Source organism: Natator depressus, chromosome 7 (assembly GCF_965152275.1).
Source record: "Natator depressus isolate rNatDep1 chromosome 7, rNatDep2.hap1, whole genome shotgun sequence".
Lineage (NCBI taxonomy): Eukaryota > Metazoa > Chordata > Testudines > Cheloniidae > Natator > Natator depressus.
Window position 1 is genome coordinate 29,472,068 of NC_134240.1, and position 27,742 is coordinate 29,499,809.

The 27,742-nt window shown below is 50.7% G+C and overlaps 1 protein-coding gene across 2 annotated transcripts in view; it reads left to right on the top strand.

The window, feature by feature from the left end:
* The window catches only part of GAL3ST3 (galactose-3-O-sulfotransferase 3), a 39,564-nt gene extending 12,253 nt beyond the window's left edge, over positions 1-27,311 (top strand). The window contains exons 2-3 of one of the 2 annotated variants that reach the window (XM_074957820.1): positions 24,142-24,372; positions 24,741-27,311. In XM_074957820.1, the coding sequence (XP_074813921.1) occupies positions 24,245-24,372; positions 24,741-25,929 (1,317 nt within the window). In that variant the 5' untranslated portion in view covers positions 24,142-24,244 and the 3' untranslated portion in view covers positions 25,930-27,311. The remainder of the gene's footprint in view (positions 1-24,141; positions 24,373-24,740) is intronic. The other variant, XM_074957821.1, reaches the window with a different exon arrangement.
* Positions 27,312-27,742: the final 431 nt, after the last annotated feature.

Sequence of the window (27,742 nt, forward strand, 5' to 3'; positions counted from 1 at the left end):
GTCTTCTCCACCATGAATGGTGGAAGGTGTGTCAGTGGGAGACGCTCTCTTGCCAGCCTAGCGCTGGGGGGGATTATTCACACCCCTGAGTGACATAAGTCATGCTGCCAGAGGCTGTAGTGTACACAGTGTTAGTTGGAGCAAAGCTGGCATGTGCCATGAGACTAACAGAGTAGAGGGAGAGTGGGGCGGGAGGGACTCTATACATCCATCAGCAGTCAGGCAGCCTCAGACATGGTAAGTGGCCCCATTCATCTCAATGAGCTGTTCTCAGCTGAAAGAGAATGCTGAATAGAGCGGAGCACATCCTGAAGCGATCACTCAGAGACCTGACCTGCTCCATACCGGTCAGTGGGTGTCCCTATGCCCCAGCCCTGGGGCTGGACGCGTTCTCAGCGCCTCACCCAGTGTCAGCAGCATGTTCTTGGGACCCGAGAATCGGAACCGTCGGGCTGGAAGGGACCTGCAAAGGCAAGTCCAGGTCCCTGTGCTGGGGCAGGGCCAAGTAAACCTAAACTACCCCTGACAATGTTCGTCCAAGTTCTTAAAAACTTCCAGTGGCAGAGATTCCACAGCCTGTTCCAGAGCTGAACTGCCCTTAGAGTCAGCAAGTTTCCCCTAATATCCATCCTAAAGCTCCCTCACTGCAGATGAAGCCCTTTACATCTTGTCCTACCTCCACTGGGCACAGGGAACAATTGTTCACCAGCCTCTTTATAAGAGCCACATGTGCGAACCCTGAGGCCTCACCAGTGCCAGGTAGAGCAGGACAATTCCCTCCTGTGTCTTACACATGACACTCTGTAACAGGGTTCACTCACCACAAGAGCACCTCCTCCTGGCCAGGCATAGCAGAGCCGCTTCCTTCCTGTATGGCACCCCCTGCGGATGGTCACTCCATTGCTGCAGGGCCCTCTCTTCACAACTCAGCCCTCCTCTAGGTTACTAGATAGTCCCCCACTTCCAGGGGATCAAAGTCTCACCAGACCAGCTGTCTGGCTGGTGCCTCCAACAGTCCTGCATGTCTCCGCGGTGGCTGGTTGGGGAACCCAGCCCCCGCCCCCTACACTGGAACGCTGTAACCAACAGCCAAGGTCTACAAAGGCCCCCTCCTTGATGTGGTTTCTCTGGACTACTCCCTAGCCTGCCTTCTCAGGCTCTCTTTCCCCACAACACCTCTGGGGTTGAGCCTTCTTCCAGGGCCAGGATCCCAGGGCTTATTCTCCCCAGCCAGTTTCCGCCTCCTCACAACTCTGCTCCCACAGAGCGACTACAGATTCTCATAGAATCATAGATATTAAGGTCAGAAGGGACCATTATGGTCTAGTCTGACCTCCTGCACAACGCAGGCCACAGAATCTCACCCACCCACTCCTGTGAAAAACCTCACCTATGTCTGAGCTATTGAAGTCCTCAAATTGTGGTTTAAAGACTTAAAGGAGCAGAGAATCCTCCAGCAAGTGACCCATGCTACAGAGGAAGGCGAAAAACCTCCAGGGCCTCTTCCAATCTGCCCTGGAGGAAAATTCCTTCCTGACCCCAAATATGGCGATCAGCTAAACTGATCATATGGGCAAGATTCACCAGCCAGATACCCAGGAAAGAATTCTCCATAGTAACTCCAATCCCATCCCACCTAACATCCCATCACAGGCCATTGGGACTATTTACCATGAATAGTTAAAGATCAATTAATTGCCAAAATCATGTTATCCCATCATACCATCTCCTCCATAAACTTACCGAGTTTAATCTTAAAGCCAGATACGTCTTTTGCCCCCACTGCTTCCCTTGGAAGGCTCTTCCAAAATTTCACTCCTCTGATGGAGAGAAACCTTCATCTAATTTCAAGTCTAAACTTCCCAATGGCCAGTTTATATCCATTTGTTCTTGTGTCCACATTGGTACTGAGCTTAAATAATTCCTCTCCAGTATTTATCCCTCTGATATATTTATAGAGAGCAATCATATCTCCCCGCAACCTTCTTTTAGTTAGGCTAAAGAAGTCAAGCTCCTTGAGTCTCTTTTCATAGGACAGGTTTTCCATTCCTCGGATCATCCTCGTAGCCCTTCTCTGTACCTGTTCCAGTTTGAATTCATCTTTCTTAAAGATGGGAGACCAGAACTGCACACAGTATTCCAGGTGAGGTCTCACCAGTGCCTTGTATAACAGTACTAAAACCTCCTTATCTCTACTGGAAATTCCTCACCTGATGCATCCCAAGACCACATTAGCTTTTTTCATGGCCATATCACATTGGCGGCTCATAGTCATCCTATGATCAAACAATACTCCAAGGTCCTTCTCCTCCTCTGTTACTTCTAATTGATGCGTCCCCAGCTTATAACTAAAATTCTTGTTATTAATCCCTAAGTGCATAACCTTACACTTCTCACCATTAAATTTCATCCTATTACTATTACTCCAGTTTACAAGGTCATCCAAATCTTCCTGTAGGATATCCTGGTCTCTCTTTAAATTGGCAATACCTCCCAGCTTTGTATCATCCGCAAACTTTATTAGTACACTCCCACTTTTTGTGCCGAGGTCAGTAATAAAAATATTAAATAAGATTGGTCCCAAAACTGATGCCTGAGGAACTTCACTGGTAACCTCCCTCCAGCCTGACAGTTCACCTTTCAGTAGGACCCACTGTAGTCTCCCTGTTAACCATTTCCTTATCCACCTTTCAATTTTCATATTGATCCCCATCTTTTCCAATTTAACTAATAATTCCCCATGTGGCATGGTATCAAACACCTTACTGAAATTAGGTAAATTAGATCCACTGCATTTCTTTTGTCTAAAAAGATCTGTTACTGTCTCAGAGAAGGAGATCAGGTTGGTTTGGCACGATCTACCTTTTGTAAAACCATGTTGTATTTTGTCCCATTTACCATTGACCTCAGTGTCCTTAACTACTTCCTCCTTCAAAAATTTTTCCAAGACCTTGCATACTACAGATGTCAAACTAACAGGCCTGTAGTTACCCAGATCACATTTTTTCCCCTTTCGTTAACATAGTTCCCATTTTAAAAATTCTCCAATCCTATGGTACAACCCCTGAGTTTACAGATTCATTAAAAATTCTTGCTAATGGGCTTGCAATTTCATGTGCCAATTCCTTTAATATTCTTGGACAAAGTTTATCTGGGCCCCCCCGATTTAGTCCCATTAAGCTGTTCGAGTTTCACTTCTACCTCAGAGATGGTAATATCTGCCTCCATGTCCTCATTCCTATTTGTCATGCTACCATTATCCCTAACATCCTCTTTAGCCTTATTAAAGACTGAGACAAAGTATTTGTTTAGATATCGGGCCGTGCCTAGATTATCCTTGACCTCCACTCCGTCCTCAGTGTTCAGCGGTCCCACTTCTTCTCTCTTGGTTTTCTTCTTATTTATATGGCTATAGAACCTTTTACTATTGGTTTTAATTCCCTTTGCAAGGTCCAACTCTACTTGACTTTTAGCCTGTCTCACTTTATCTCTACATGTTCTGACCTCAATAAGGTAGCTTTCTTTGCTGATCCCTCCCTTCTGCTTTTTCTTAATCACCTCTGAGATGCTTGCTCAACAACTCCTGCCTATGAAATTTTTCCCCTTTCTTGAGATGCAGGCTTCTGATAGTTTCTGCAACTTTGACCTGAAGTAATTCCAGGCCTCCTCCGCCTTTAGATCCACAAGTTCTTCAATCCAATCCACTTCCCTAACTAATTTCCTTAATTTTTGAAAGTCAGCCCTTTTGAAATAAAAAACCCTAGTTGCAGATTTATTTTTGTTAATCCTTCCATTCAGTTTGAACTGAATTAGCTCATGATCACTTGAGCCAAGATTGTCCCCTACAATCATTTCTTCTAGGAGGGCCTCACTACTCACCAAAACCAAATCTAAAATGGCATCCCCTCTAGTGGGTTCAGCAACTACTTGATGAAGGAATCCATCAGCTATCGCATCTAGGAAAATCTGAGCCCTATTACTAGCACTTGTCCTCTAGTCTATATCTGGAAAGTTAGAGTCTCCCATGATCATGCAGGTTCCATTAGTATTTACTTCATTAAAAACATTAAAGAGGGCTCTATCCACATCCAAATTAGATCCCGGCGGTCTATAGCGCACCCCAAGCACTGTCCCAGGGGAGGCTCTAGTAGTTTTCTTCCCCAATGTAATTTTTGCCCAGATGAACTTTGTCTTATCCATTCCATCGCTTCTTATTTCTTTACATTCTACCTCATCATTGATATACAATGCTACTCCACCACCTTTGCCTTTATTTCTGTCTTTCCTAAACAGCACATACCCTTCAATACCCATAGTCCAGTCATGACTGCTATTCCACCAGGAATCTGTTATCCCTATAATATCTGGTTTCACTTCCTGCACCAGTAGCTCTAGTTCCTCCAATTTGTTACCTAGGCTCCTCGCACTGGTGTACAAACATCTTAATTTTTGCTGTTTGGCGTCGCTCACATTCTGTACCCAATTAGGTATGGTCATTCTACAGCCAGTAGAACCTATTAGACTGGTATCCACACTGCCAGTCCTCCTTATATCTATTCTCCTGCCCACGGCTGTATCCTTTCTTACTTCGTTTTCTTCCCTCTCAATGCTAAAATCCAGCATGGAGATTACCTGGACATCTCCCAACCATCTCCCCCAAATTCCTAGTTTAAAGCTCTCTTAATCAATTGTGCCAGCCTCCATCCTAGAAGTCTATTTCCTTCCCTACTCAGATGAAGTGCATCCCGAGAGAACGGTCCTCTGTCCATGAATGCCTCCCAGTGGCCATACATCCCAAAGCCCTCCTTATAGCACCACTGCCTAAGCCATCTGTTGATAGTCAATCTTGTCACACCTTTGTTGCCCTTCTCTAGGAACAGGTAGAATCCCACTAAAGATTGCCTGAGCCTTGATTTCGTTAAGCGTCTTCCCCAGCCTAGCATAGTCTCCCTTAATACTTTCCAGCAAGAATCTAGCTGTATCATTTGTTCCCACATGAAGGATAATTAGAGGATTCTTTCCCTCTCCCTTTAGGATCCTTTTCAACCTCAGGTCTACATCCTGTATCTTAGCACCTGGAAGACAGCACACCCTTCTATTCTCTGGATCAACTTTGGTTACAGGCCTGTCTATTCCTCTCAGAGAAGACTCCCCGATCACATAGACCTGCCTTTTCCTGGTGACGGTGCTATTCTCCAGTCTATCCTCTGGCTGGAAGTTCTTTCCATTCCTATTCTCCCTTGCAATCCTCTGCAACCTATCCTGTATCCTCCTGGGGCTCATATTTGGTGTAGTCTCCATTGACTCTTCCCTTTTTCCTATAGGACTAGCCGCTCTTTTCTTCCTTGCCCTTCCACCTTCAGTGACTACCTGCTGAGCCCCTTCTTCATTTTCCAACTCTACAAACCTATTCTTGAGCTCTATTTCTCTTTCACTGCCCATCTTTTCCTCTGCCTGGTTCTCTTAGTCACATGCTTCCACTGACCACTTTCCTCACCCAGCAATCTCCCCTCAGAATTCCCCAGTCCTGCTTCCATCTGCAAGTCTGAGCTATTCCCTTCAGATACCTCATGTCTTTGCTGTATAATCTGCTCAAACCCCTTTCTAAACTCAACCAGATTTTCCACCTGCATCTCCAAACCTCAAATCTTTTCCTCTATCAGATGGTATTTTATGTAGACAAAAAACTCTTACCAGGTACCCCCTCCAGGATCATATACATACCACAGCTTCCACATCCAGTCATCTTCATTGTGTCTTCCATGACATGGGTCACTCCCACTGCTGCCTCTGTATCTGTCATAGCCTTCCCACCTAAATCCTGCCTTTATAGGACCCCTAGTCAGAGAAACTCCACCCCCTAATCAGGGCTCAGCTTCCCTCCCAGCACAAAGCCCCTACGAGCCTCTGCACATACAAATAATTCTCACCCTGCTACCTCCTGCTACCACAAATGTCCCCTCACTATGATCCCTTCCCAGCAGAGTTTCATCAGCAATTAGTGTTTATAATTCCCTGGGCCTCCCATCAGGTGTAACTGTGAAGGTTAATTAATCCCTTCTGGGCTGGTGTGGGGAAAACACCCTTCACACACTCCTATTAATACACCTCAGAGTGATATTAGCCTTTATTGCAGCTGCATCTCATAGCTGACTCAAATTTAATTTGTGATCCACTATAACCCCCAGGATCCTTTCCACCAGCACTACCGCCTGGTCAGTTATTCCCTATTTCGTAGCTGTGCATTAGATTTTTCCTTCTGAAGTGCTGTACTTTGCATTTGTCATTAATGAATTTCATCTTGTTGAATTCAGGCCAATTCTCCAGTTTGTCAAGATCATTGTGAATTCTAATCCTGTCCCCCAAAGCGCTTGCAACCCCTTGCAGCATGGTGTCATCTGCAAATTGTATAGTCATACTCTGCATTTCATTATCAAAGTCATTAATGAACATATTGAATAGTACCGGACCCAGGATTGACCCCTGCAGGACCCCACTAGCTACACCCTTGAAGTTTGACAATGAGCCGTTGCTAACAATTCTGAGTGCAGTCCTTCAACCAGTTGTGCACCCGCCTTATACTAATTTCATCTAGACCAGTGCTTCTCAAGCTATCTGATGAGGGGGACTGGCAATATGTTTTTCCAATGTGCGCGCAGACTGGCAGCTGATGGCACCGGTCCGTGGACCACCACTTCGAGTAGCACTGATCTAGACTATATTTCCCTCGTTTGCTTATGAGAATGCCATGTGGGACTTTGTCAAATGCCTTACTAAAGTCAAGATATGTCTGCGGCTTCCCCACTATCCACTGGGCCTTTAACCCAGTCAAAGAATGAAATTACATTGGTTTGGCATGATTTGTTCTTGACAAATCCATGCTGGCTATTCCTTGAAACTCTATTATCCTCCGGGTGCTTACAAATTGATTGTTTAATAATCTGTTCCAGTATCTTTCCAGCTATCAACGTGAGGCTGACTGGTCTGTAATTCCCCGTGTCCTCTTCATTCCCCATTTTAAAGACAGGCACTGTGTTAACCCTTCTCCAGTTTTCTGGGCCCTCACCTGTCCTCTATGAGTTCCCAAAGGGAATTGCTAATGGTTCTGAGGTTACTTTAGGTAGTTCCTTAAGTACCCTCAGATGAATGTCGTCAGGTCCTGCCCTCTTGAATACATCTACCTTATCGAAATATTTTTAACCCATTCTTTCCCTATTTCCTCTGTGTTGTTCATATTAATTGTGTTGAGTATCTGGTCACCATTAACCTTTTCAGTGAAGACTGAAGCATAATAAGCTTATTATTATTACTCAGCTTTCTGGAGTCATCGCTTATTAGCTCTTCTTACCTACTAAGTAGAGGACCTGCACTTTCCTTCATCTCTCTCTTGCTCTTAATACATTTAAAGAACCTCTTTTTATTGCCTTTTATGTCCCTTGCCAGGTGTAACTCATTGTGTACCTAACCCTTTCTGATTTTGTTCCTACGTGCGCATACTATTCTTCTGTAGTCCTACTCAGCAATTTGTCCGCTCTTTGTAGGATTCCTTCAGGTCATTAAAGGGCTCCTTATCCAGTCCTATTGGCCTCTTACTATTCTTCCTATCTTTCCTTCGTATTGGGATAGTTTGAAGTTATCCCTTTAATACTGTCTGTTCTAAGCAGCCCACCCAGAGAGGTAGGGCTTCCCCAGATCACATTGGGGGAGGGGGGTGTAGAGAGTGGGTCTCAGGCCCTGCTCAACAAGTGAGTCCTCCAAGAACCTGGGACACACGCAGGGGCCATGAAAGGGGGGGTCAGAGCCCCATAGATGGGCAGGGAACCCCAGATCCTGGCACACACAGGGGCGCAGGGAGTGTGGCTCAGACATCCCTAGGAGGCAGGGACCCCCAGGTCCCAGCTCAGATGGAGGAGTAGGGAAAGGGCTCAGACCCACCCCTCCCAGAGGGGCGGGGGCCCCCTAGATTCTGGCACAACACTTGAAGGTAGAGAAAGGAGCTCAGACCCCTCCAATCCTAGCACACACAAATGGGAGAATGTGGGGCTGACAGACACCCCTGTCCCTATTCTCCCCAGCCCCCCACTCACCACCAAGTCCCCTTCCCAGTGTCCCTCAACTGAGTCCCCCAAGCCCTCTCACTTCCTCTACCACCCATCTCCATTCATCCCCCTCCCCTCAGTGCAGCCACAACCCCCTCCCATCCCTTCCCCCTCTTTCACCCCCTAAAATGCCACTCCCTTGCCAGCAAGCATTCACATGTCTAATTTTCTTTTCACAAAAATACTTTCACTGCAGATTCCCCCCCCCCCCCAAAAAAAAAAAAAAAAAAGATTTAGTATTAAGGGTAAGATTTTTCTCGGCTATTTTCAGTATAAGTCAGGGACAGGTCACGGGCAACAAACAGAAATCCATGGAAGCCTGTGACCTGTCCCTGACTTTTACTGAAAATAACTGTGACCGGGTAACGATAAAAGGGGTAAAAAGCAAGGGTGATTTCATGGTAGGGGTCTCCTACAGACCACCGGAGCAGGAAGAAGAGATGGGTGAGGCTTTTTTTAAACAATTAACAAAATCATCCAAAGCACAGGACTTGGCGGTGATGGGGGAGTTCAACTCCCCAGACATCGGTTGGGAAAATAACACAGCAGGGGCACAGATTATCCAACAAGTTCTTGGAATGCATTGGAGACCATTTTTTTATTTCAGAAGGTGGAGAAAGCTACTAGGGGAGAGGCTGTTCTAGATTTGATTTTGACAAATAGGGAGGAACTGATTGAGAATTTGAAAGTGGCAGGCAGCTTGGGTGAAAGTGATCATGAAATGATAGAGTTGATGATTCTAAGGAATGGTAGGAGGGAGAACAGCAAAATAAGGACAATGGATTTCAAGAAGGCAGACTTTAGCAAACTCAGGGAGTTGGTAGGTAAGAGCCCAAGTCTAAGGGGAAAAACAACTGAAGACAGTTGGCAGTTTTTCAGAGAGATATTATTAAGGGTACAAGAGAAAACTATCCCCCTACGTAGGAAAGATAGGAAGTATGACAAGGGACCACCCTGGCTTAACCAGGAGATCTTCAATGATCTAAAAATAAAAAAAGAGCCCTACAAAAAGTGGAAAGTAGGTCAAATGACAAAGGCTGAATATAAACAAATAATACAAGTATGTAGGGACAAAATTAGAAAGGCCAAGGCACAAAACAAGATCAAACTAGCTAGAGAAATAAAGGGTAATAAGAAAACATTCTACAAATACATTAGAAGCAAGAGGAAGACCAAGGACAGGGTAGGCCATTTACTCAATAAGGGGGGGGGGAATAATAACAAAAAACGCGGAAATGGCAGAGGTGCTTAATGACTTCTTTGTTTCGGTTTTCACCAAGAAGATTGGTGGCGATTGGAGGTCTAACACAGTGAATGCCAGTGAAAATGAGGTAGGGTCAGAGGCTAAAATGGGAACGAACAACTTAAAAATTACTTAGACAAGTTAGATATCTTCAAGTCACCAGGGCCTCTTGAAATGTATCCTAGAATACTCCAGGAGCTGACTGAGGAGAGATCTCAGCCATTAGCGATTATCTTTGAAAAGTCATGGAGGATGGGAGAGATTCCAGAAGACTGGAAAAGGGCAAATATAGTGCCAATCTATAAAAAGGGAAATAAGGACAACCCGGGAAATTACAGAGCAGTCAGCTTAACTTCTGTACACAAAAAGATAATGGAGCAAATAATGAAGCAATCAGTTTGCAAACATCTAGAAGATAATAAGGTGATAAGTAACAGTCAGTGTGGATTTGTCAAGAACAAATCATGTCAAACCAACCTGATAGCTTTCTTTGACAGGGTAACAAGCCTTGTGGAGAGGGGGGAAGTGGTAGATGTGGTATATCTTGACTTAAAAGCTTATTAAAGCTTTTGATACTGTCTTGCATGACCTTCTCATAAACAAACTAGGGAAATGCAAACTAGATGGAGCTGCTATAAGGTGGGTGCATAACTGGTGGAAAACCGTTCCCAGAGAGTAGTTATCAGTGGTTCACAGTCATGCTGGAAGGGTATAACGAGTGGGGTGGTCCCGCAAGGATTGGTCCTGGGCCCGGTTCTGTTCAATATCTTCATTGATGATTTAGATCATGGCATAGAGAGTACACTTATAAAATTTGCGGATGATATGAAGCTGGGAAGGGTTGCAAGTGCTTTGGAGGATAGGATTAAAATTCAAAAAATTCAAAATGATCTGGACAAACTGGAGAAATGGTCTGAAGTAAATAGGATGAAATTCAATAAGGACAAATGCAAAGTACTCCACTTAAGAAGGAACAATCAGTTGCACACATACAAAATGGGAAATGACTGCCTAAGAAGGAGTACTGCGGAAAGGGATGTGGGGGTCATAGTGGACCACAAGCTAAATATGAGTCAACAGTGTAACGCTGTTGCAAAAAAAGCAAACATCATTTTGGGATGTATTAGCAGGAGTGTTGTAAACAAGACACAAGAAGTAATTCTTCCGCTCTACTCCGTGCTGATTACGCCTCAACTGGAGTATTGTGTCCAGTTCTGGGCGACACATTTCAGGAAAGATGTGAACAAATTGGTGAAAGTCCAGAGAAGAGCAACAAAAATGATTAAAGGTCTAGAAGACATGACCTATGAAGGAAGATTGAAAAAATTGGGTTTGTTTAGTCTGGAGAAGAGAAGACTGAGGGGGGACATGATAACAGTTTTCAAGTACATAAAAGATTGTTACAAGGAGGAGGGAGAAAAATTGTTCTTCTTAACCTCTGAGGATAGGGCAAGAAGCAATAGCCTTAAATTGCAGCAAGGGTGGTTTAGGTTGGACATTAGGAAAAACTTCCTAACTGTCAGGGTGGTTAAGCACTGGAATAAATTGCCTAGAGAGGTTGTGGAATCTCCATCATTGGGGATTTTTAAGAGCAGGTTGGACAAACACCTGTCAGGGATGGTCTAGATAATACTTAGTCCTGCCATGAGCCCAGGGGACTGGACTAGATCAGTAGTTTTCAAACTTTTTTTCTGGCAATCCAGTTGAAGAAAATTGTTGATGCCTGCGACCCAGCGGAGCTGGGGATGAGGGGTTTGGGAGGGGCTCAGAGCTGGGGCAGAGGGTTGGAGTGCAGGGGTGAGAGCTGTGAAGTGGGGCCGGGAATGAGGGGTTCAGGGTGTGAGAGGGGGCTCTGGGCTAGGGCAGGGGGTTGGGGTGCAGGATGCGGTCAGGGCTCTGGGCTGGGGGTTCAGACTCTGGGGTGGGGCCAGGGATGAAGGGTTTGGGGTGCAGAAAGGGGCTTCGGGTTTGGGTGGGCTCAGGGCTGGGGCAGGGGATTGGGGAGCGGGCTTACCTCGGGTGGCCCCCAGTCAGTGGCGCAGCGGGGGTGCTAAGGCAGGCTTCCTGCCTGTCCTGGCACCGCAGACTACGCTGTGCCCCGGAAGCGGCCAGCAGCAGGTCTGGCTCCTTGGCAGAGGTGCGCAAGCGGCTCCTTGCGACTCTCGCCCGCAGGCACACACCCCCAGCTCCCATTGGCCAGTTCCCGGCCAATGGGAGTGCGGAGCCAGTGCTCCGGGCGGGCCCTCCCCACCTAGGAGCTGGACCTGCTGCTGGCTGCTTCTGGGGCGCAGCGCGGTGTCAGAACAGGTAGGCACTAGCCTGCCTTAGCCAGGCAGCAATGCCAATGGGACTTTTAACGGCCTGTTCGGCGGTGCTGACCAGAGCCGCCACGAACCAGTGCCTTTCATTCCGCCACCCAGTACTGGGTCTCAACCCGCAGTTTGAAAACCACTGGACTAGGTGACCTCCCGAGGTCCCTTCCAGTCCTATGAGTCTATGAAAAGGAGATGAGCCCCAGCCCTGCTGCAGGGGTGGATGGGGGGAGGAGGTGCAGCACCCACCACTGCTGCGGCTGGGAGTTCTGGGGTCCCCCAGATGCCCGCAGTGGCCTGGAGCTGTCGGACCCCAGCTTGGGGCTCCAGGGATGGCAGCTAGGAGCTCCGGGGTCCCCCTGCCGCCTGTGGCAGCTGAGAGTTCTGGGATCCCTTCACTGCCCACGGCAGCTCAGAGCTGCGGGGTCCCCCCACTGCCTGCAGAGGCTCAGAGCTGCAGGTTCCCCCCACGGTGACTGGGAGCTCCGGGTCCCCCCATGGCAGCTGAGAGCTGTCAAGGCCTCCGCTGCCCACAGGTGCTCAGAGCTGCAGGGCCCCCACTGGCTAACACCTCCAGCCACACTGCCCTGGGGCTGAAGTGGAAAATGTCACGGAGGTCACACAAAGTCACAGTTGATATAATCTTAGCCAGAGTGATTATTATTAACAATAATTTTAAACATACCGGACAGAGGCAGATTTCAGCAATACACCTCCTGACCTTTTCCAGCTTGCTGCCTAAGGTGGGACTTTAACTGACACTTGTGGGTGACTGTGACACTTTTTGGGGTTCTCCGAGGTGAATCACTAGCACCTGCTTACAGCATGAGAGAGCCTTGTCTGTGCCCACAGGGGAAATCCTCTCAACTTGGCCAGCCGTGGATCACACAAGTTCTCCGCTCTGGGCTCTGCGAGCCCTGCTCTCTCTGTCTCTGCAGGCTAGTAACATACACACCCCACTTTGTTACACTCCAGTGCCTGGTCCCATGTCTTCTGGACGCCGGTAATGTACACCAATCTGCTGCCTCCATGGAGCCAGTGAACCCCTGTTTACCAATTTCACCTCAGTTCCACACTGGCCTTAGCACAAGGCACTCAGACGTGTCTACAGTAAAGCCAAATTGACATTCATTATCACCGTGTAGTGAGGTGGTGTGACTTCCCTCCAACCCAGAGGAGGAGCCACCCTTCATGCCCGAGTGGGCGGAGCCAGGCCTGCCTCGCTCCTCCTGCTAGAAGTGTGTCACCGGGATAGGGAGTATAAAAGGCAGGGTCGCCTCCTGCTCAGTTGGAGCGGAAGCACTGTAGGAGGCAGATGGACCCAGCTTGCTCCCGCCCACTGCTTCTGCTGCTGAATCCAGCAGTGCCCCGCCCGCCGCGGAACCTGCTTCTGCCACAGACCTGCCGGGACTGCCACTGGCCACCTACTCTGAGGGGAGGAAGTGGCCCAGGGGCAGCTGACCTTAGTCTGGCTGCAGCTTTGCCTGAGGCACTGCCAGCGTGTTGTGGTTGGGACCCCCGCTGACCTGGTGGTAGACCACTCCGTCACTGTTAGGGCTCTGGGTTGGGGTCCAGTGGAGTAGGGTGGACCCGGACCCCACCTGCCACCCCACCCCTTGGGATGGCAGCCTCCCCTCGCCAGGGCAAGTGGCCTCTGCCCGTCGGTTGTCCGCTGGAGCTAGAACCCCCGGCCCCTGGAGTTTTCTCTGGCTCTGCTACAAGAGCCCAGAACTACTTGACTACTGGGTTTGCTCTGTCTCTGCAACCAGAGACCAGAGCTGACTGCCTAGTGGATTCGCTCTGTCTCTGAACCAAGAGGCCAGAGTTAGTTGACTACTGGCGTGTCCCTGCCCTGGGCTGGAGGGCTTGGAGCTACTTAATGCTGGTGTTGGCCTGGGCCCCTGCCCCAAGGGCCCCAAGGCCATAGACTAAGGTGGGCGCAGCCCCCACTTGAAGGGTCCAAGGGCCCTAGACAGTTGGACTGCACAGCCCGTAGAACCGATAGGGACGCTAACGCCTAAGCTAATTGCCCTGATACTAGGCGGAGACCCCAATGACAGAGTGAGGCAGTGTGTCCTCCCTCTGACCCAGATGGGAGGGACAACCGCCTCACCACTACACACAGCTTGAGTTAAAGATTCAAATAAAAGCGAGTAGAAGGATTTGGAAACATAAGGGAAAAGAAACATATAAAGTACAAAAAGAAAAGGAGTACTTGTGGCACCTTAGAGACTAACCAATTTATTTGAGCATAAGCTTTCGTGAGCTACAGCTCACTTCATCGGATGCATACTGTGGAAAATACAGAAGATGTTTTTATACACACAAACCATGAAAAAATGGGCGTTTATCACGACAAAAGGTTTTCTCTCCCCCCACCCCACTCTCCTGCTGGTAATAGCTTATCTAAAGTGATCACTTTCCTCAGCAGAAGAGTGGGGTGGGGGAAGAGAAAACCTTTTGTAGTGATAAACACCCATTTTTTCATGGTTTGTGTGTATAAAAACATTTTCTGTATTTTCCACAGTATGCATCCGATGAAGTGAGCTGTAGCTCACGAAAGCTTATGCTCAAATAAATTGGTTAGTCTCTAAGGTGCCACAAGTACTCCTTTTCTTTTTGCGAATACAGACTAACACGGCTGTTACTCTGAAACATATAAAGTACAATCTCTAGCCTAGTCTTATTAACAAGTGACTTTCCTGTCTAACAAGGTATTTCTCACCCAATGGTAAGTCTTTACCGTGCTTGTCCAGTCCAGGGAGCTGGGACTCACTTTTCATGAGACACTCCCACTGGCAGAATGTGGCCTCCGAATAGATAACAATTTGTGCCCTCTTTCCTTCTCTCCAGTCCCAGGCCTTTGTCAATGCTCATGTCTACATCAGCCCCAGACTGTAAAACAGGGCTGCACTGAGTTGAAGAATGTCAGTTATTCTGAGTGTTGATTGAGTCAGCTGGGAGACCCACCCCGCCTCAGGTGACATGTTTCACCTCCCCCAGTTTTGGAAACCAATATTCGACAAGTTACATAACTCGAAAAATGCTTCCCATACAAACATCCTGCGATAACCTTGACAACCAGCTAGCTACTAGCTTTTGGCAGAGACCACATATGACCCCTTCAGTCAACAATTGAGAAGATGATTGGATGCAGATGTAGATTGTGCAGATCATCATGGTAGACGTCACAGTTCCCTTTGAAAACAGGACCCTGGCCTTCCACGATGCCTGATCTCAAAAGCTGGAGAAATATGCCCCTCGGCTGACACCTTGGGGCTACAGCTGACAGCTAGGGGCTAAGAGGTTCAAACTCACACCCTGATCGTTGGAGCCGTGGGCACATGGGACCCCAGTAACGAGCGAGTGCTTAGAGAATGTGGAATCAGTCAATGCTACACTCAGCTGATGTGGCAACTCATGGTATCGGATGCCATCAGGTGGTCGAAGGACATCTACCTAGAACACATCACCAGACATTGGCAATATCAGGAGGGATAAGCTGGAGTGCTGATGCAAAGTGCAGTAGGGAAAGTAACTGAAATACTTCCTTGATGGATTGTATTTTCTAATGGACAACCTACCCTAAATTCTCAATTACTGAGGGACAATCTTCACTCGTTGCTATATGCGCTTTCCACAACCAACTCTCTGTTTAACTTTTTATGAGTGATGTACCCAAATACTTGGCTGCTAATATCTAAACTGTATTGTTAAATTCATTCACCTAAATTTGGGTTAGTGCTGATTATGCACCATATGTATCTTATGACTTTTAAAACAAACTTTGTATATTTGTGGATAATCTAAGCACTATACCCAGATCTACAGACACTCTTTTCTTAACCTGTGTATTATATAATCTTTTAACATTAGCTTTAATAAAATTTGTATACCTGCCAGGGCACGCCTTGGCATATTTGTCTCAGTGAGTCAGGTTCAAAGGATCGCTGCTTATCTGCTTGAGCTATCCAACTAGAAACCCTGTCAATTCCTATCTGTACATGCTCAGTGTAATCCATGGGGCAGCTCCCTGCACCTTGGAACTGCTTGGAGCATGCCTAACTGGAGAAGCAAACTCTTTTTCAAACAATGTTGTAATCTGACTTTCCCCAAAGGGCTGGTGGGTGCCATGCACTCTGTTGGGTAACCCTCGAGTTTTGGAGAGCATGAGCCCTGGTTTGATCTCTATCTGTGTGCAAAAAAAATGCAGGCAGAATGGGTCAACTTTAAGAAACACTGTTTGGAGAGGGGCTGTACCTCAGGAACCCATTGGCCAAATGGCCCCCAATTTGGATCACTGACCCGACCCTGAACCCCCATAAGACACACCAAATTTAAAGGCAACCCAAGTAACTGTACAGGTTTTTGAGCACTTAGAACAGTCAAGATTAAAACAGAAAGTTGGTCTTAACTATAGCAAAGCCACTGCTCTGCTATAATACAAAAACGCTGCAGCCCTGTGATAGGGTATGCCAGCTCCACACTGGGGCCCGGCCTATACTACAAAGTAAGGCTGACGTAAGCTGCCTTGTGTCAATCTATCTGTGAAAAGGCTATAGTGAAATTTGTCTCTAGCTGAGGTAGGCACCCCGCAACAGTGACCCGGTGCAACCACCTCTCTGAATGCTGTGGAGCCAGGGCTGACCTAATGAGGTCAATGTGTGACCTGTGTCGACCCTAGCAGTCCTCCAGCAGCTGTCCTACAATGGCTACTCCCTGCAACAGTGACCATGGGGTGGTCACGATTATGAATTCCACAGCTCAGGGGTCACGGAGAGCAGAAGCACTCCTTTAAGCCCCCCACCTTTGTATTTTTGATATGCTTTTTCCTGATTGCCCAGTTTGGGAAGCACACCTAGCAGCTCTCCCTTGTTGTGTGCAACTGCCCTCCTGACCATGCTGGTTCCAGGCACTAGACATGCCCTGCTGGAGTAGACAGGAGGGATTGGCTCTCTTGGGCCCATGGGAGAAGAGGCTGTGCGGGCACAGCTATGGATTAGCTGTAGAACAGTGGACATCTATGAAAAGATTGAACGGGGGCTGCAGGCAAAGGGGTACGGCCGGGATCAGTAGCCGTGCCACGTGAAAATCAATTGCAGCAAGCACACACGAGGCCGGGAAGCACAGCCATCGATCTGCTGCTGAGGCCCAGTCCTGCTGCTTTCCCAACAAGCTGCATGACATACCTCATGGAGACCACACCAGTACCCTGCAGACCACTGTGGGTACCTTGGAGGAGCCTGAGACAGAGACTCCTGCTAGGAACAGCGGGGAGGAGGAAGACGAGGGGTAGACGTAGCTGGGGGGCTCCAGCCATGCCATGAGCCAGGACCTGTTAGAGACTCCACCACCATCTAGCCAATCCCACCAGTTGAGCACACACAAACCCAATCCAGGGGAAGGGACCTCGGGTAAGTGTATGCATGCATTTTTCCTTATGCTGTTTAAATTTAAAGATGGTGCCTGGCCTCTTCTATGCCCACAGGAGCCCCTTGCAGTCAGAATGACATCTCAGTGGCAGGAGTGCCCAGAGATTTCAGAGCTAGTTCAAGGTCTCCAGAACCAAGTGGCCCAGCTACAGTGGGAAAATATCTTCCTGCACTTGCAGGTCCCAGTGGTCCTGGACCCCCCACATCATTAGCTCAGCCAGCCCAAGTTGTATGCCCCAAGATCCTGCTATCAGAGCAGTTTGATGGGGACCATCAGATGTTTCAGGGGCATCTCAACAACGTCTCCTGTTGCTCCTATTGTGTTAAATGTACCTGAACGACCAAACCAAGGTAGGGGTCATCAGCTTATCGACAGACAAAGCATTAGACTGGGTGTCACACTCCTGGAGTGGGGAGATTTGATTCTCTACAACTTTGATGAACTCGTTGGTGTCTTTTTGCTCACATCTGATGACCCAGCCCATGCCCATTCTGCCAAAACCGCCCTGCAGTTACTCAGACAAGGGCCCCGACCGATCACAGCCGACACCACCCGTTTCCAACACCTGGTCACTGACACGGCTGGGAACGAAGTGGTGCAGATTTACCATTTCTACCTAGGCCTCAGTGATGAGATTAAAGATGAACTTGACCCCCCCCCACTGCATTTGCACCTCTACCTTGAGTTGTGTATCCAGATTGACCATCAACTGTTTGAGTGATGGCAGGAAAAAAGGAAGGCATACGCCCATCCCTGCCTAACCAGCCCTATTCCCACCGCTCACCCTCCAGGCAATTGCTGGACCCAAACCCACGCAGGTCGAAGTGACATGTAGGCAACTCAGATCGAGAGAAGAAATATCGTTGTTCAAATGGCCTCTGCCTGTACTGTGGGGAATGAGGCTACTTTGCCACCAGCTGCCCCCTCAAGTCCTGTTCTATGGCTAGTCCAGGAAGACGGGAGGGATCACCCTCACTAGAGGGGATGTGGCTGGACAGAATGGCAACATCAGGTTCCCTGAGCAGACTCCCTCTGCTTCCCTAATGTGTACCCTAACCATCGCGGACAACGGCCAATCCCGCCTCCAGATCAAGTGTCAACCTGGGCCCTGGCTACGCCCAAAGCGAGCTGGACTCTCAGGAACGTCTAGTAATTTCATGGACACTGGCTTTATTAAAACAAACCAGTGCCAGTGCAAAGGAAGCTCCCCTGTAGTGGAAGCAATTCATGGCAGCTTGCTGTCCTTGGGCCTGGTCATCTAGGAGGCTCCACCGCTTTGGGCTGCAATCCAAGGCCACCAGGAAACCCTGCAGTTCAACCTGATTGACTCACCTCACTTCTCGATCATGCTTGTCATCCCCTGGCTCTCCCTCCACAATCCAGACATTTCCCGGGGAGCACGAGAAGTGCAGTTCGGGTCTGATTTTTATCAGCATTGGTGTCTAGTCCAACCTGGTGTTGAAGACACTAGACACTATCTGGGCAAGGCCACCATTTTCTGCTCACAGCGGGCTCTGAGTGAGGATAACTCGCCAATTCCTGTGAAATACTAGAACTTTGTGGACATAGTCAATAAAAGAAACAATAATGCCCTAGCCCCACATAGGCCTCACGACTACTCCATAGAACTCCTGCCAGGGGCCAAAATCCCCTTCAGGCAAATTTATGCTTTGTCAGAACCTGAACTCACAGCCCTGTGGGAACACCTCAATGAAAAATCTAGCAAATAATTATATCTGTCCTTCTGTGTCTCCTGCCAAGGCCCCAGCCCCGGTTGTCAAGCAAAAGGATGGTACCCTGTGCCTTTGTGTAAACTATCAAGTGCTGAACAATATCACCGTCAAGAATAAATATCCTTTGCTGTTGATCAGTGAACTACAGGAGAGGGTTGGCTTGGCTAAGCAGAACCTATAACCTGGTCTGCATCCAAGAGGGCAATGAATGGAAAACAGCCTTTCATACGTGGTATGGACATTTTGAGTACCTTGTCATGCCTTTTGGTCTCTGTAATGCCCCTGCCACATTCCAGCACTTGGTTAATGATATCTTCAGTGTTGTTCTGCACAAGTTTGTTGTAATCTACCCAGACAACATTCTTATTTTTTCAGAGGACCAAACCCTGCATGACCAGCATGCCTGGTTAATACTCGAACGTCTTTAAGCAAACAGTCTGTATGGGAAATCTGAGAAATGTGAATTCAGTGGCACCTCTGTGGATTTCTTGGGTTATATTTTTTTTCCCAATGGAATAAGTATGGATCACAGAAAACTCTCTGCAATTTCAACTTGGGTTACACCCAAGAGCATCCATGATATCCAGTGCTTCCAGAACAATAACTCTGCTGCTTTATCAACTACCATCAAGATGGTTGGTTCCAACTTTTACCTTTCATTGAATTTGCTTATAGTAACACCAGTCACAGATCAACCTGCCAAAAACCCTTCTCTGCCAATTGTAGCTTCCACCCTTGATTCCATCCATCCGTCCCACCAATCTCCCATGTCCCCACGGCCTCTGATTTTGGTTCAACACCTCCACCACTTTCAAGAGGAATTAAAATCACACTTAAAGTCAGCCAAGGACAACTACAAATGATACACTGTCCTCCATCAACAGGACCCTCCTCCCTTATCAGTCAGAAACAAGATATGGCTCTTGATTCAACACTTGGATACCTCCTCAAGGAAACTAGACCACCATTACCTTGGCCCATTTTGATCATCCAGCAGATCAACCCAGTGGCCTTCATCCACTTGCCCCGTGCCATGAAGATACATCCAGCATTCCATGTTTCCTTGTTAAAGAAATAGGTGGCCAACTCTTTTCCTGGATGCACACAACCACCCCCACCCCCATCATGGTTCGGGGGCAGGAAGATACCTGGTGAGACAGATGCTGGATTCTAAGCTCCTCTAATGATGACTTGTGTACTTTGTGGACTGGGAAGTGTATGCCCCGGTGACTGGGGGGTGATGTGAGATGATGAGCTAGAGCCTGATTAAGCCACAAGCAGTGTTGAGTCACTCCTGAGCTAGGTTCCAGCCAATCCACAAGCCAGGCACTGGTCTGGTGGCTCTCAGAGCAGGGTTATAACCCTCACAGGAGAAACAGCAGCTCAGTCTGCCCAGTATCACTTCATGGCTTGGAACTCTCCCCGGCCTGAGAGTGGTGACAGACTCCACAGGCCTTAGCCTGCTCCAGCCCTGCTCCAGCTCCAGCCCGGCTCTTAACTCCTGATTCTGGCTCTGACCACTGGCTTTAGTTCCTTGCCCGACTTCCACCACACCAACCAATAGGCCCATCCATCTCAGTTTCTGAAACCAGCAGCAGCTGAGCTCTCTGTGGCTTTGCTACCCTCAGGAGTGAGATATCAGCTAAAATCACCAGCGCCCGTGGGATGTAGTGCCAATACCCAGTGCCACTGCCCTATACCCGTACCCATGGAATAGGGACTGAAATGTGACTGTTCTATGCAACCAAAATTCCTTCTCCTCCACTCGCCCCTGGTGGGCCACATTCGTGGCTGGGGCTGGAGAGTGGTGCTGTGCAGGGGCACTCCAAAGCTGGCATGTCAACGAGCACGTCGTATTTAAAGTTTTTATGGGAATAAGGCAAGGGAGTTTTGAAATGTAACTTTCTCTTTGCATTGTGACGGTAAAGCCAGTGATACATCTGTCTTTCTATCAGCAGCTGCTGCCGTTGTGGACTTGACCCGCACACACACCTGCAGAACACCTCACCCTAATAAGGAGGAGAAAGAGGAGGACTAGGGAGGACATATTCAGCAAGCTCCTGCCAGCCAGTGCTGCATCGGACCATGAACAAAGGGCCTGGAGTGGAGGGCCAACATGGCAGACAATGTGGAAAAGGAGAGAGGAAACGGGAGAAGCACCAGGACATAATGGGTCATCTCAGGCAGCAAACCCAGATGCTGCAGACCTTGTTGACCTGCAGGTCCAAAAATCCCAAACTCCTCACCCTTTGCAGTCCTTGGAGAACTCCATGCCAGCTGCTCCCAATGCCGTCCTGACATAGCACTCGGCATCATGGGCCGCACCCTTACCCCTACCGCTCCAGGGCAGGGGACTGCAAGGGAAACCCCACCTCCACACACACTGACCTGTGGGCTACTTCTGTGCACTGAAATGGACAGAAATATTTGCTGCCTTTTCAATTTCAAAGTCCCATTCCATTAATTTATGTTTAAAATCTGTATGGCGATGCCTGTCTTGACGTTGTTTTTCTGCAGTGTTTTTGCCACTCAATAAATTTCTATTTATGGAGAATAAAGTTCTCTTTCTTTGTGCCCAGCACGTACGGCAGAATGCACGGTGGTACTCACAGCACACTGTACTTGTCAATGTACAGCAAGCACCACACCACTCAGCAGCGCAGGAAACCAGTCATATTTACAGATGTGCAGCAAGTGCGACCTGATTCCCAGCAGCGCCCGCAGCTCCTGGGCCAGCACAGAACCCTCCCGTTCCAAAGCCTCCCTCAACCACATCGTTCCACCTGGAGCAATGGTAGTGGCCCTCGTGTCTGGCTGTTGAAACTCGGCAGACAGCTGCTCCACCTCTGCCCTGGTGGCAGCTTTTCCCACTTTGTCTCACAGATATTACACAGCACACAGCAGGCAGCTACAGCCAGTGGGATATTTTTCTCCTGGAGAGCCAATCCAGTGAGTAAACACCACCAGTGTCCCTTCAGTCCACCAAAAGCACATTCAGTTGTCATTCTGCACCTGCTGAATCTTTCCGTGGTGTTGTCGAAGTGGCCAGCAGACGGCTTCATGAGCCAGAGGAGCAAGGGGTAGGCTGGGTCCGCTCAAATCACCACTGGCATTTCCATATCACCAATAGTAATCCCCCGGTCAGGACAGAAGGTCTCTGCTTGCAGCTTTCTGAACAGGCCTGTGTTTTTAAGGATGCGAGCATCATGCACCTCCTCTGACCAGGCCACCCTGATGTGAGTCAAGCATCCCTGGGGAATCCACCAGCGCTTGCATAACCATGGAAATGTAGCCCTTTCTGTTGATGTTCTCTGTGGCAAGGCAGGCTGGGGCCAAAATAGGGATATGCTTGCCGTCTATCATGCCACCATAGTTCGGGAACCCCATTGCTGCAAATCCAGCTGCTATGTCCTGCACATTACCTAGTCACAGACCTTCCTAGCAGGAGACGATTAACGGCCCTGTGCTCTTGCATGACAATGGCCCCCACGGTGGATTTTTCAACTTCAAAATGATTTCCCACTGATCAGTAGCAATTTGGCATTGCAGATTTCCAAAGTGCAATCAATGCTGGCTTCTCTACTGGCCGTACAGCTCTCACTCAGCTGTCCATGCGCTAGAGGGCTGGGGCAAGCTCGGCACACAGGTCCAGGAATGTGGTCTTTTGCATCCGAAACTTTTGCAGCCACTGGTCATCATCTCAAACCTGCATTATGATGTGATCAAACCAGCCAGGGCTCGTTTTTCAGGCCCAGAAGCGGCGCTCCACCATCTGCAGCTGCTCCGTGAATGCTACCAACAACCTGGAATTGTTCTTTGCTATGTCCTTCAGCTAACTGTCCTCAAATAAAACTGTATGTTTCCCACTGTTGCGTTACTTCCTGCAGGTCTGCAGATACAGGAGGACTGTGCAGAGCTGTGAGGGCGCCGTGCTTCCGTCAGAAACGGTGGACACGGAGAAATTCACATGGGTTTGTGGGATTAAAAAAAATTAAAGGTGCAAAAATGATGGGCTGTGGATGGTATTATGGGATGGAGGAAGTTGCATGCTGGGAACTAAACCTCACTACCCAGAGATCCCTCAGTAAGTCGCCTGTATCCCATAGCACACACTGAAAATTCCCTCACGGGCATTGCATGGGACGGTGGCGCATGGCGCACTGCGGTACCTGCCCGCAGTGCACTGCACTTTGCATTGGCACAAGCATTCCTGGTGGGTACATGCAACTCCAACACAAGCAGCCAAGTGTGCATGCACACGAGCAGTATACACACTTTGGCGACTATGCGCCCATGCAACTTGTGCCGACCAAACTTTGTAGTGTAGACGTGGTTAGCAAGGGTTAATGAGGCGCTATGGACCCACTGAGCCCCACCCCATTACACAGACACCCGCTGTCAGGTAAAGTTAGGAGGGGAGGGCACTGGAGAACAGCTCAGTAGCTGGCTGATCAGGGTGGAGAACAGATCTCCTTTCCTTTGCTTCCTGGGGAGAGGCCCAGCCCAGCCCCTCTGCTGAGACTGTTGATTGCCAGAGTCCTCCAGAAGACGCTAGGTCTGGCACAGAACTTTTGGGTTTGGGATTATTTCTTTGCTTTAGTCCAAAATGACTATCGGGCTGTCTGTGGTGCCTGGGCCAGGTCTGCAGGGCCTCGTGGGGATCGTTGGGATCCCCTGCCCAGGGAGGATGTGGGGAGCTGCCTCAATAAACTCCGTGGACTTTTGCTCCCTCTGGAGTCTGCCCTGAAATGTGTCTTGGACCCTGAAGAGCGCAGTCGCAAGCCCCTATTAACTAGATTTAAAACTGTCTAACTGATAGAGCTCAATGGGGGATTGTCAGCCAATGGGGCTGCTTCTAGTGGGGTCTGCAGTGAGGGGTTCTAGGCCTGGCGCTATGCAATAGTCTGGAAGGAAATGCCAGCTCAGTGCTGGTAACGTGCGCCCATGGCACACAGATTGGCAGGGCGGTAAATAATGCTGGGGACAGAGCCGTCATGCAGAGCGACCTGGCTCACGCGCTGAGGTGGGCTCGTTTCAACAACATGCATTTGAACACAGCTACATGCAGGGCCCAAGAACGTCAGTCCCGTTTATGAGATGGGGACCATAGCCTGGAACATCCTGTGTCCCAGGACGCATGCACAGGTGGGCTTGAGGGTCAGTGTGAGTGCAGGAGTGTGAAGCGGTGGTGTGCAAAGGGGACCAGGCGTGCCTGTGAAAAGGGGCATGGGCTGGTTGTGAGTGGCCCAAAGGGGCAGGGTGGGGGGGCGTGAATGTGAGAAGTGGGCATGCCCACATTTCACCTGTCCCTCTTCCCCCAGGCCTCCCCGGCGTGAGGCTGGCCCAGCTGCCCGCCCGGTGGCTCCATGACGAGGGAGGTGCCCAGCTGGATGGGGCCCAGGTAGGGGGGAGCCAGCACCCACCATGCCCTACGCCCTCCCTCCTCTGCACTGCGCCCTCAAGATGATGTCCCGCAAGAAGGCCCTGCTGCTGCTGCTGCTGGCGCTCAGCACCCTGAGCCTGCTCATCCACCAGAGCACGCACCTCAACTGGTACAGAGCAAGGGAGGGGGAGGGGCAGGGCTGGAGGATGGGGGTCATGCGGGAGTGGGGTAGAAGAAGGACTGGAGCACGGAGGGGGGTAGAGCTAGGGGATGGGGCAGGGGGCACGTCAAGTGGGACTGTGGGGACAGGGCTAGGGAATGGGGGCAGGGGTGGGTGGAGTGGGGCATGGATAGTGGGACAGGGTGGGATGGTTCAGGGGCAGAGCTAGTGGGCATGGGGCTAGGGGCGGGGGCAGATGGGCATGTGGGGCTGGGACATGGGGAGGAAAGGAATGGGCCCATTGGGCTGATCAGGGCAGGAGTCCAGGGGAGTGCTGGGCTGGCCATGCCCCTCGCTCTGACCCCCCCTCTCCCCAGCAGGTCCCCCAAGCCTTCCTCCCCAGGCTGCCCCACAGCCCCCTCGCCCCGCCCCAAGCACACCTCGGTGGCCTTCCTGAAGACCCACAAGACAGCGGGCACCACGGTGCAGAACATCCTTTTCCGCTTCGCCGAGCAGCACGACGTGACGGTGGCGCTGCCCCACCACGCCTGCGACCACCAGTTCTGCTACCCCCGCAACTTCTCCGCCCGCTTCGTGCATCCGCACACCCTGCCCCCCCGCATCATCGCCAGCCACCTGCGCTTCCAGCGCCAGGAGCTGCGCCGCCTCATGCCCAACGACACGCTCTACGTCACCATCCTGCGTGAGCCCGTGGCCATGTTCGAGTCACTCTTCACCTACTACAACCAGTACTGCTCCGCCTTCAAGCGGGTGCCCAACGGCTCCATGGACGCCTTCCTGGCCAACCCGCTGGCCTTCTACCGCCCCCAGGAGAAGTTCTCCATGTACGCCCACAACACCCTGCTCTACGACCTGGGCGGGGACAACGACCACAGCCCCGCCGACCCCGCCTACCTGCCCGGCTTCATCCGCCAGGTGGAGGAGGTCTTCTCGCTGGTGATGATCGCCGAGTACTTTGACGAGTCGCTGGTGCTGCTGCGCCATCTGCTCTCCTGGGACCTGGAGGACATGCTCTACGTCAAGCTCAACATGCGTGGCCCCCGGTCCAAGGGCAACGTCAGCTCGGAGGTGCTGGCCGCCCGCATCCGCACCTGGAACGGGCTGGACGCCCAGCTCTACGACCACTTCAACGCCACCTTCTGGCGCAAGGTGGCGCAGGCGGGGCGGGAGTGCGTGGCGGCGGAGGTGCGAGCGCTGCGCCGGGCCTGCGACCAGCTGCTGCGCCGCTGCTTCGGGGGGCGGCCCCAGCTGCGCCCCGCCACGCAGATCAAGAACAAGGAGCTGCGGCCTTGGCAGCCCAGCTCCAAGGTGGACATCGTGGGCTATGACCTGCCTCCGGCCGTGCCTGGCTCAGGTGCCCCCCCCGAGGAGCGCTGCCTCAAGCTGGCCATGCCTGAGGTGCAGTACTCCCGCTACATGCTGCGCAAGCAGAGCCTGCGTGCCCGCCGCAGGGCCCTGCTCCCCCGCCCGCTGCCCCCCCGGGGAGTCCCGCGCCCAGCCAGGGCCCTCCCTCTCCGCCACCCCACAGTGCCCAAAGCGGCCTGAGCAGGGGCTGGGACCTGAGCCCAGACTAGACACTCACGCCGGGGTGAGGGGCTGTGCGGGCATCGTGGACATGGCTTCCTGTGGCCCCCCCCCGCCCTCGGGTCAGCCACGGGGAGATCCCTTTGCTGGCCCCCGTCTCCCTCCCTGTGACAGTCCCCGTCCTGCACAACAGCCCCACGCCCGCCCCCTGCATCCCACCCCCCTTTGGGAGGGCTGGATCGGAACTGAATGCCACTGGGACCTGAGCCGGCACTGGGAAGCTGCCACTCCCCCCTTCCTGAGCCTGCGTCAGGTCTGTTTGCAGGTTCTGGGTGGTTTGCACATGCCCTGGATTTGGAAATCCACCCATCACCGCCTGGGGACTGAGGCATCGGGGGGCCTGGGAGGGAAGCCCAGCAGCTCAGCACGGAACAGCAGTGGCTATGGTTTGGGGCCTAGATGGTGGCCCCCCCCAACTCCAGCCTTTCTTCCCTAGTGCTCCCCGCCCCAGCACTGGCCCATACCTCCCCCTAGTGCCGCCATTCACATGGGGACATAGCACTGCATGGGAGACACAGGGCCCAGCTGAACCCTGGGGAGGTGGGACTCAAACCCCTGCCCCAAGCAACAGATCAGGGCACACAACACCACACACCCTATCGCACACACAGACACCCCCCATCACACATGGCGCACACATCCTATCTGTCCACACATTCCCCCCATCAGTCCTCACCCCCGCTTCCGTTTACCCACACACCTTGCACACAGTGCTTACTTTGTAATGAAAGAGGTGCCGGGGCTCAAGCGATTTTTTACATTCATACCTGATGCAGCAAGCCCAGAGGTGCTGGGGCTCGGCACTGCCAAGCCCTGGCCCAAATTAACCACTGTTTGCACACATGCACAGTGTCACACACACACAATCACTCACAGCTGGCCCCCTGTGCAGTCACACACACACACACACACCTTGCCAGTGTGCCACACTGGTGTGGCAAGGTGACAGTGTCCCAGCCAGGAGTGACTCCCTCCCCGGGCTCCCAGGGGGGGCACTCTCTGGGCCCTCCCGCCTCATGAGCCATTCCCTGGGTAATGGGTTCCCAGGAAGAGGCTGATTCTGAGCAACTGCCGTCAGGGAGGTTTAGGTTGGATATTAGGAAAAACTTTTTCACTAGGAGCGTGGTGAAGCACTGGAATGGGGTTACCTAAGGAGATGGTGGAATCTCCTTCCTTTGAGGTTTTTAAGGTCAGGCTTGACAAAGCCCTGGCTGGGATGATTTAGTTTGGGTTGGTCCTGCTTTAGCAGGGGGTTGGACTAAATAACCTCCTGAGGTCCCTTCCAACCCTGATATTCTCTGATTCTATGATTCTATGAACTGTCAGGGGGATGGGAATCTGCCCCCAATAAAGGACTCTGTGAGGTGCCTGGTCTGCTCTGGTGTCTGTGGCTCATGGGGGGCTGGTGGAAAGTTCTGGGGGGTGGCTTTCTGTGGGTCATTGCCCCATGGGTACCACAGGGTGTGACCCCTGACCCTCAGCAGACACTGCAGCCTGTAGCAGGCAGCAGTAGAAAGTTGTTATCTTCCATGTGGCCAGAGCCTGAGGTGGGGCAGTCAGGCACACATGGTATGTGTTGCACACACACCTTGAGTGTGACTCTAGGGACCGATGCAGCTGCGTCTGGGAAGGAGTTGAGGGCTGGTTCCTGTGGGTGGTGACTGGCTTGCTGGCACCGATGGGGGCTGGATTCACTGCAGGAGTGTTGTCAGATAGAGGGGACCAGGTGCCTCATTCCCAGCCCCCCAACCCTTGTTCCCCTTCCAGCAGGTCC